This window comes from Priapulus caudatus, unplaced genomic scaffold (genome assembly GCF_000485595.1).
Source record: "Priapulus caudatus unplaced genomic scaffold, Priapulus_caudatus-5.0.1 Scaffold2013, whole genome shotgun sequence".
Taxonomy (NCBI): domain Eukaryota; kingdom Metazoa; phylum Priapulida; class Priapulimorpha; order Priapulimorphida; family Priapulidae; genus Priapulus; species Priapulus caudatus.
Window position 1 is genome coordinate 30,793 of NW_014579074.1, and position 9,579 is coordinate 40,371.

Sequence of the window (9,579 nt, forward strand, 5' to 3'; positions counted from 1 at the left end):
CTCTCTCTCTCTTCTCTCTCTCTCTCTCTCTCTCTCTCTCTCTCTCTCTCTTCTCCCCCTCTCTCTCTCGCGCTCTCTCTCTTTCTCTCTCTCTGTCGCTGTAGTCGTATAGTAGAACTCGATCATTATTAGTGGTGCGGTGGTTTTTGCGGTGGTAGAAGGGATATAGTCCCGTAATCAACATTACTAGGTTAGACATTAGAAGAGGCGGACGCGGCAGCTTAACGAACTTCGATCAACTTCGTAAATCGCGAAAAAAAATTCATCCGCGAAAACAAATCGGCGCGTTCGCGAACGGTCGGCGTGCGGCTCGAACCCGGATCGCTCGCGTATCACCCCGCGCCGGTTCGAACTCCGTTTGTCGCGAGAATCGTTCTCAGCGTTCTCTGCGCTCGACAAGAAACGCGAACGAGAGCGACCCGAGGCTCTCTACACGTGTAAGCTCCCTTCGCTCCCGCGACAGGTACATGTACAGGTTCAGGTTCAGGTACATGTACAGGTTCGGACCCCCTGTAGCGGGAGCGAAGCGGGGCCACACCGGTAGAGAACTAAACCGGGAGCAACGTATGTATGAGAGAGAGAGAGGTCGCTTCTAATTCTGCGTCCCGCTTGTATATTTGGCAGAGCGACGCAGCGGTGCAGTGTACGTGTGTGCAGAGCAGCGAACCGCAGTAATGCCGTCCGGCAAACTGGCCAGCGCCCCTCTTCATAACTACCAGGTTAGCCACCCGTACTAGTCTACTCTCTACCTGTGTGTCTATACCTGCGGTTACTATCAGGTTAACCAACCGTACTTCTACTATATACCGAGCTACATATATAAAGATGTTGATATCTGGAGTGTTATAATAATAGACACCTATATACAGATGTTGATATCTGGAGTGTCATAATAGACACCTATATACAGATGTTGATATCTGGAGTGTTATAATAATAGACACCTATATACAGATGTTGATATCTGGAGTGTTATAATAATAGACACCTATATACAGATGTTGATATCCGGAGTGTCATAATAATAGAGACACCTATATACAGATGTTGATATCTGGAGTGTTATAATAGACACCTATATACAGATGTTGATATCTGGAGTGTCATAATAATAGAGACTTATATACAGATGTTGATATCTGGAGTGTTATAATAATAGAGACACCTATATACAGATGTTGGTATCTGGAGTGTTATAATTGACACCTATATACAGATGTTGATATCTGGAGTGTTATAATAATAGACACCTATATACAGATGTTGATATCTGGAGTGTTATAATAGACACCTATATACAGATGTTGATATCTGGAGTGTTATAATAATAGACACCTATATACAGATGTTGATATCTGGAGTGTTATAATAGAGACACCTATATACAGATGTTGATATCTGGAGTGTTATAATAATAGACACCTATATACAGATGTTGATATCTGGAGTGTTATAATAATAGACACCTATATACAGATGTTGATATCTGGAGTGTTATAATAATAGACACCTATATACAGATGTTGATATCTGGAGTGTCATAATAATAGACACGTGTATTTCTCCTCTCTATCTCTTTACCTGCCGCTGATTATATTTATGTACTACCACCGCGGCAGCGTTACACACGGCTGTGTACAGATGTTGTTATCATATAGACAATAATACTGTCATAATATAGACACTATCTATACTATAGATGTATATTATAGATCTATACTATCAGGAGTAGATAATAGGGAACCTATTATTTCCTATTATCTACTCCTGATAGTATGATACTCCTGTTGTTGTTGTTGTTGTTACACCGATTATTTGTGTTGTCGCAGGCCTAGTTAGGTGTACACGTGTGTTTAGGTCGCTGGTGTTTCTATATNATGTGTCTAGTTAAGTGTTCTTACGTGTCTTGTTAAGTGTTATTACATTGTGCTCGTGGATTTATTGCGTTGTTATAGCTTGGTATTTATAGGTTGTTGGTATTCGATACATTTGTGTTGTGGCAATTAGACAGGCTTGATGTGATTTTATAGTCAAGTTTTATAGAGTAACCAGTTTAAAATAAAATGGCTAATTGCTATTACATGACTAGCTGTTGTACAATCGAGTGTATTGCATTGCTAATTGGTGTTTCATTCTGCCTATCCTATATATGTGCTGGTGTATAATATGTTTCAGACGATATACAGGGAGGGGGGGTTGATATACGATCACAGCGTAGCGTTTCTAATTAGCAGGTAATTGCAATTATGCGGGTCTGAAACCTGTGGGTGTGATGTTGATTTATTTGAGCGTTTGCGTAGTTGACCGCCCCCCCCCTCCGCCATATTCGGTGACACACCTGAAGCGTCTAATAACCAGCGAGGATATATTATATAGTAGTAACTCGCAGCATCCTCCCTATAGCGTTAATTCGCTAGGCGTTAGGTCGTTAGTTCGCTAGGGCGCACGCCCAAATTTGTCATTGTCTGCGAGCGTAGTCGCGAAGTTCACGCAGGTAATATAGATGACTCATATGTAGACAGGTAATATAGATGACTCCTATATAGACAGGTAATATAGGAGACTTGTGTGGCTGTGTAGTGAGGGAGGGTGGTGATGGTGGTGGTGATGGTGGTGGTGGTGGGGGAATGGGAGGAGTCGCCGAGAACATATTATACACTCGAGCGGAGTTATGCTGATTAATTCGTTACACGACTATATAGTTGACTTAAGAGATCACCGTGGAACCCTGAGTGAATCCATGCAGGGCGGGCGTGCGTGCGTGCGTGCGTGCGTGCATTCGTCCTTACAGAGTCCTTCATGGGAACGCTTGTTAAATGCTCGCAATTTTAGCCAATTCTTCGTCCGTCTGAAATCTATAAATGATGCTATAGAATCGATCACAAATCGGCGTGCGTACATTCGGGCGCGCGTGCGTACGTACGTGCGTGCGTGTGTGCGTGCGCGTTCCCGCATCGTGTGGTTTCTGCCTGTCGTTAGATTTCCCGCGCGTGAGCACAGCTCTGAAGGGCTCGCCAAGCCCCCACTTGGTCTTTACCAACTACGAAAACATTACTACGATAAGGGGGGATATCTTCTCCCGTACGTGTAAGCGTACCTGCATGCTGTACTCGTACGCGAACAGCAAAGCCCGACACCACCTCATTATTTTGGTTTACGATCGGTAGATAATTAATGTTTTTGGCGTGTTTTTCAAGTAAAACACACATTTTACTCAGTATTATAAATGGTGCTCATGCTATTCTCTAGCTTATAATGTCAGAGTCCACTTACTAATTTTTGAAAATAAGGAACTAGGAACTAGGAAATACCTTCACGCACATCCGTAGAACGAGCTCTTTTCCATTCGCTCTTACCGAACAGATCTGTAATTTTTTTCGCCATCGCTGTGGTAACGCTTGAGTGAGTATTACACGTGTATTGTATCTTGTATCCATGCTATACGCGCGCCGATTGCAATATTGAACGATATTTTTCGACACACGTGCACCGACCCACGAGTAAAATGATGGGGTTGGTGGGGTGAGGGGTTTTATTACGGACGGGAAATCCTTTTAATCGAGACCGAACGATACTTGATGAAGAGCGAAGTGAGTCTAGATTGCTTCTGACTGTCCTTACAGAGTCCTTCATGGGAATGCTTGTTAAATGCTCGCAATTTCAGTCAATTCTTCGTCCGTCTGAAATTATCTATAAATGATGCTATAGAATCGATCACAAATTGGCTTGTATGGCCATTAAGTATCACGACCCCTTATACAGGGGAAGATGAGTGGCTAGGGGTGCTGGGAGTGAGCGGACGGATAGGGTGGGTGGTCAGCTATGGGGATGGGAATGGGTAGGGGTGCTGGGTGGACAGGTGGCTAGGGGGAGGGGAATGGCTAGGGGTGGTGGGAGTTGACGAGTGGCTATGGGGGAAGGGAATGTCAAGGGGGTGGGGTGGTAGACCGAATGAGCGGGGCGGCTAGGGTGGGCGGTAAGCTGTGGGTGAGGAAAATAGCTAGGGGCGGTGGGAGTGGACGGACAGCTATGTGGGAGGGCTATGGCTAAGGGAAGGGGTGGATAGGAGGTGGACAGGTCTATTGACTTCTCATCACGCGCAACATTTCAGAGAGCATAATAATACAGCTAATAAATACAACGTCAGATTATGTGTTCACGTACCATATCTATCCTCGCCATTCTTTCTTACACGCTGCTCTTCAAATGAAATACCCCGACATGCCATCCATCACATCAGGAGTGTCATAGTATAGGCTAATATAATCTAGATTATGACATTAATGATCTCATTATATATATTTTTTTTATAATGTCTTTTATTTCCAGAAACACATGTGTACATTACATTATATTATACGTTATACAGAATATCTACAACACTGTGATGGTATAACATAGTTCAGTGATCCTCATTATATTGCCTTGCTGGGACTCGCGCCCCCGCGTACGTGCTTTAACACTTACGCTAATATACAACCGTAATTTCTACAAGTGTTATATATAGTTACGATCGTGTCGTAAGTGCCAATGTACGGCGCTTGCAGCCGCGTGCGTGCGCGTGGTGACGAGTGAGAGAAATAGGTGAAAAGGTGAAAATTGTGGGACCATATATTGTAAAGCATGTACTAAGCAGCGAGTCGGGAGGAAATAGGTAGGGTAGATGTGGAGCAGGTGAACAGATAATTTGACGTTGTTTTGTGATTAGTATGATTTTGTTCTAGGTGGGATGCTTTGTGAGAAGTGCCTGCGTTCGTGGCGGGCACGCTGGCTGGCGAAGATTGCTTTCACAGTTCGGTTACTCTTTCTCTCTCTCTCTCTCTCTCTCTCTCTCGTCTCTCTCTCTCTCTGCTCCGACATCTCATCCCTCTCTCCTCTCTCCGTCCTCTCTCTCTCTTCCTCGTACTCTCTGCTGGCTCCGTCGCTCTTCGCCTCTCTCCTCGCCTCGCGCGATCTCTCTCTCTCTCTCTCTCTCTCTTTCTCTTTCCTTCTCGCTCCGTTTCTCGGGCTCTTTCGTTCGCTCTCGCTCCATTTCATTTCCTCTTTACTCCTCTCTCTCTCCCACTCTCTCTCCCTCTCTCTCTCATCCCGTCGTTCGTTCTCTCTCTTCTACCCTCGTCTCTCTCTCTCTCTTCGTTTCTCTCTTTTCTCTTGCGTTTCTCTCTCTCTCTCTCTCGTTTCCCAATTCTCATTCTCTCTCCTTCGTTTCTCTCTCTCTCTCTCTTCGTTTCGTCTCTCTCGTAACTCATCCTGTGTCTTTCTTCTCTCTCTTCTATCTCTATCTCATACTATCCTCTGCTCTCGCTCTCTTCGTTTCGCTCTCTCGTCTCTTCATCGCGTTGGCTGACTCTGTATTTCCTTCACCTCTTCTCCGGTCGGTTTCTTTCTCTCTCCCAACCTCCTTCACCGTCGGTTGCTTTTTCTCGTACGCTTCTCAACGATTGGTTTCCCGTCTGCTCTACCACCTCTCCGATCGGTTGCCTTGTCTCTAACAGCTCCTCTCCAATTAGGTTCTTTGTCTTCTTCCGTCGATCGATCGCTTCTATCGCCTTCACTGTCACCGCTTGCTTATCTCTCTCACCTCCTTCCAGATTGCTTCCTTTGTCTCTCCCCTTCCTCTCTCATGGCTTTCTTTGTCTCTCGCCCTCTACCCCGATCGCTTGCTTTGTCTCTCTCCCTCCTTCCAGATTGCCTCTTTTGTCTCTCCCCCTCCTTTCCCATGGCTTTCTTTGTCTCTCCCACCTCCTCTCCCATCGCTTTCTTTGTCTCTTCCATCTCCTCTCCCATATCGCTTCTTTGTCTCTGCCCGCCCACGTCGTTGCATCTATACGCCTTGAAGCGGCGGCAGATCTTGTGATCATTATTCAATCGACTTAACTGATGGTAGTCGTCGCAAGCTGAAGCCGTTACACAGCTGAATCCCTAATGTATGCGAGCAAAGGAAGAGTCGATGTGGTGTCGCGAGACCAGGAGCCTGAGGGGGAGGGGTAGCGGGAGACGGCGCGCTGGCGCGCGCGGCGCGTCGTAGTGTGTGTGTGTTGTGGTGTGGGTGTGTGTGTGTGTGCTGTGTTGTGGTGTGCGTGTGCGTGTGCGTGTGCGTGTCGTCGTGCGATGTGCGTGCGCGTGCGCGCGTGTGTGTGTGTGTGCGCGCGCGCGCGTGCGTGCGTGCGTGCGTTAGTGCAGTATTTGTTGATAGATTGTCCCCCGGGCGGCCTGTTGTGTAAAAGCCTGCGCACTAAAATAACTTGAATACCACTCTGAGTGTTTGTCCGTCCTCCCATGCCAGTATGAAGCCATGAGGAAGAGATGAGGAGAGAAGGGAGAGAGAGAGAGATAGATCGTGGCATAGAGGGAGAGGGGGAGGGAGATAAGAGAGAGACACACAGAGAGAGCGTGGCAGAGAGGGAGAGGAGGAGGGAGCGACAGAGAGACACACACACAGAGTGGCAGAGAGGAACAAAGAGGAGGCAAAGAGAGAGAGATAAGAAGAGAGAGAGGATAGTTAGCCGATGAGAGCAGGAGGAGAGAGAGGAGTGAGAGAGGAGAAGAGAGTAGGGACAGAGAGGGCGAGAGAGACTCGGACAGTTACAGAGGAGAAGGGGTAAGAGCCACAGCGAGAGAAAGGAGAGACCCGGACGAGCACTGCTCCGGCACTCCATCGACGCACTCCCTGCCGAACAGAGAGAGACAGACAGAAGCGAGAGAAGAGAGAGACACGACGAGACGGGAGGAGAGAGAGAGAGAGAGAGGAGAGAGAGAGACGAGAGAGAGAGAGAGAAGGCAGAGAGAGAGAGAGAGAGAGAAGACAGAGAGAGAGCAGATGAGTGAGAGAAAGGATGAGAGAGATGCGGAAACCGCCGCCGGCTACGACATCGTTCAAGCAGCCGAGCCGATTCTTCCGGAGATTTTGGCCGTCTTTGTTAAGGATTCGTTATGATTAGTCCTCCGGGTGGGCGCGCCGCCATCGGCTCTCTCGCTCTCTCTCTCCTCTCTCTCTCTCTCTCCTCTCATCGCTTCTCCTCTCTCTCGCTCTTCTCTCTCTCTCTCTCTCTCTCTCTTCAGTCTCTCGACTCACTCTCTCTTTCTCAGTCTTTCTCTGCTCTCTCTCTGCTCGGTCTGTCTCGCCCTGTCGTCGCTGTCTGGCTGCTGTCTGTGTCTGTCCTTAGACTTACTCTCACTCTCTCCCTCTCTCTCGCTCGCTCTCTCTCTCGCTTCGCCCGCCTCTCCCCCTCTCTCTCTCCCCTCTCCTGCTGCTCCTTCTCTCTCTCTCTCTCTCTCTCTCGTCTCGCGTCTCTTCTGTGCGCGCACGCTCGGTAAACAGGCCTTGCCCGCACGGGAGGCGGGTCCACCCTCCACAGCACCCGCGAGGTTTACACATGTCGAGGCGACTGTACATGGCGCCGTCCGCCGGCTGCCGTGTAGCTGCATGGGTTGATGATGTCCTGCAGTGGTCGCCCCGGGCGGCTCTGTCGTGTGTGAGACGTTGCTGTCGCCTAACTCAAGCAAAAGAATAGCAGGTCGCGGGTATCGGTGGACATAAGGCGCCAAGAGGAGAGGGGAAAATGAGAAGGAGAAGAGGGTCAAGCGGGAACGATGGACAGAGATAACTAGAGATAGCTTCATTAGTTTATTATTTTATGCTTACTGGTTAGGATATTGATTATTATTTCATTATTAGTTCCAAAGTGGATCCGCATTAGCGCGGGTCTGCTGGGTTTTAGACCGTGTACCAACCTGGGACATTATATTATCAGATTCATATGATAAGATATTATATTATTGGTATATATGTATTATATTCATTATTACGTACGTATTGTTGTTGTTGTTGTTTATTATTACTTATGATGTCATTAATCATTATTATTATTATTTATTATTATGCCCGTCTCGTCGTTCTCCGTCGTCGTCCGTCACGGTACGATAGTCGTCGTCGTGTGTCGTAATATCTTGTGTCGTATTTTGTTGTTGCCGCGATATTGTTCTTGCCGGTACTGGGGCGTGCCCACCGCGTAGACCACTATATGTCACACGTTTCAATCCCATGTCACGCCAACCCCTAAAGCCAGATCGCCAACGCTCATCTCTAATCGCATCCACTACCATTATTATTATTTGTCAGTGCAGTAGTTTATTTATATAGTAGTTTATATGATGAGTATTTATATATTAGAACACTAGTTATATTATGCTATAGTAGGATTTATATGATAGTTAGTATTATAATCTTATAACATAGTTATATATTATATAGTTATTATATCGTTCGATTATATTAGTAACATATTAGTATTATAATAGTGTTTATATGATAGTATGTTAGATCGCTATAACATATGTTATATTATTATGGGGCCATATTATAGATATTTAATAGTCATGACACCGATTATACAGCATAGTTATATTATTATGGTGGTATATATATATATTATAGTATGACATATTATTGCATAGTTATATTCTAGTTCATTATGCATATAGTTATGTTGAACGTATGAATAAAGGATTCAGTAAGTAAATGCATTCATCAGACCTTATTACACACTCCCTTTCCATTAGCTGAGTTTCGTTCCCTACAGAGTATACGCTGTGTGCGGGGCTGCCCTTATATATATATATATATATATATATATATATATATATATATATATATATATATATANACACACACACACACACACACACACACACACACACACACACACACACACACACACACACACACACACACACACACACCCCCCACACCCCACACCCACCCACACCCCACACCCACACACCCATCTCTGACGCGCTCTCGTCTTCCTATATGAGCACAGATCTCGCTCAGCTCGGTGATCATGGACACGAACGGACTCACGGACCACATGAGTAGTGGCGGCAGCAGCTCCGAGCATGACGGCTACAACAAGCAGACGATGGTCGTCGCCGCCGACAAGAGCAAGACGAACCTGATCGTCAACTATCTGCCGCAGACGATGACGCAGGAGGAGATACGCTCGCTCTTCGGCAGTCTCGGCGAGATCGAGAGCTGCAAGCTGATCAGAGATAAGACCACAGGTAGGTGGCGCGCGCGGCGGGTTTTTGCGCGGTCCGGGTTTGACTGATCCGGGTTCGACTGATCCGGGTTCGACTGATCCGGGTTTGACTGATCCGGGTTCGACTGATCCGGGTTTGACTGATCCGGGTTTGACTGATCCGGGTTTGACGAGAGAAGAAGAGAGGGAGAGGGAGAGGGCGAGGGAGAGAGAGAGAGAGGGAGAAAGAGACAGGGAGAGAGAGGGAGAAAGAGACAGGAGTAGAGAGAGAGAGAGAGAGAGAGAGAGAGAGAGAGAGGAGAGAGAGGAAGGGGAGGGGAGGGGAAAGAATGAGCGAAGGGAGAGAAGAGGGCGAGAAGAGAGAAAGAGAGCCAGTGAGATAGATGGAGTGAGCGTGTGTATGTGAAGAGAAGAGAGAGCGCGCGCGAGAGAGAGAGAGCGCGCGCGCGCGGCGCGGACGAGAGAGAGAGAGAGAAGAGAGAGAGAAGAGCGAGAGCGAGGAGAGAGAGGGGCGACAGAGAGAGAGAGAGAGAGAGAG

At 47.0% G+C, this 9,579-nt stretch overlaps 1 protein-coding gene across 1 annotated transcript in view; it reads left to right on the forward strand.

Annotated features, from left to right (window-relative positions):
- Positions 1 to 9,063, forward strand: part of LOC106818081 (ELAV-like protein 4) — a gene marked incomplete at its 3' end in the record, with an annotated part of 30,107 nt that extends 21,044 nt beyond the window's left edge. The window contains 2 exon segments of the mRNA XM_014822800.1: positions 625 to 719; positions 8,823 to 9,063. Coding sequence (XP_014678286.1) covers positions 675 to 719; positions 8,823 to 9,063 — 286 coding nt within the window.
- Between the last annotated feature and the right edge of the window lie 516 nt (positions 9,064 to 9,579).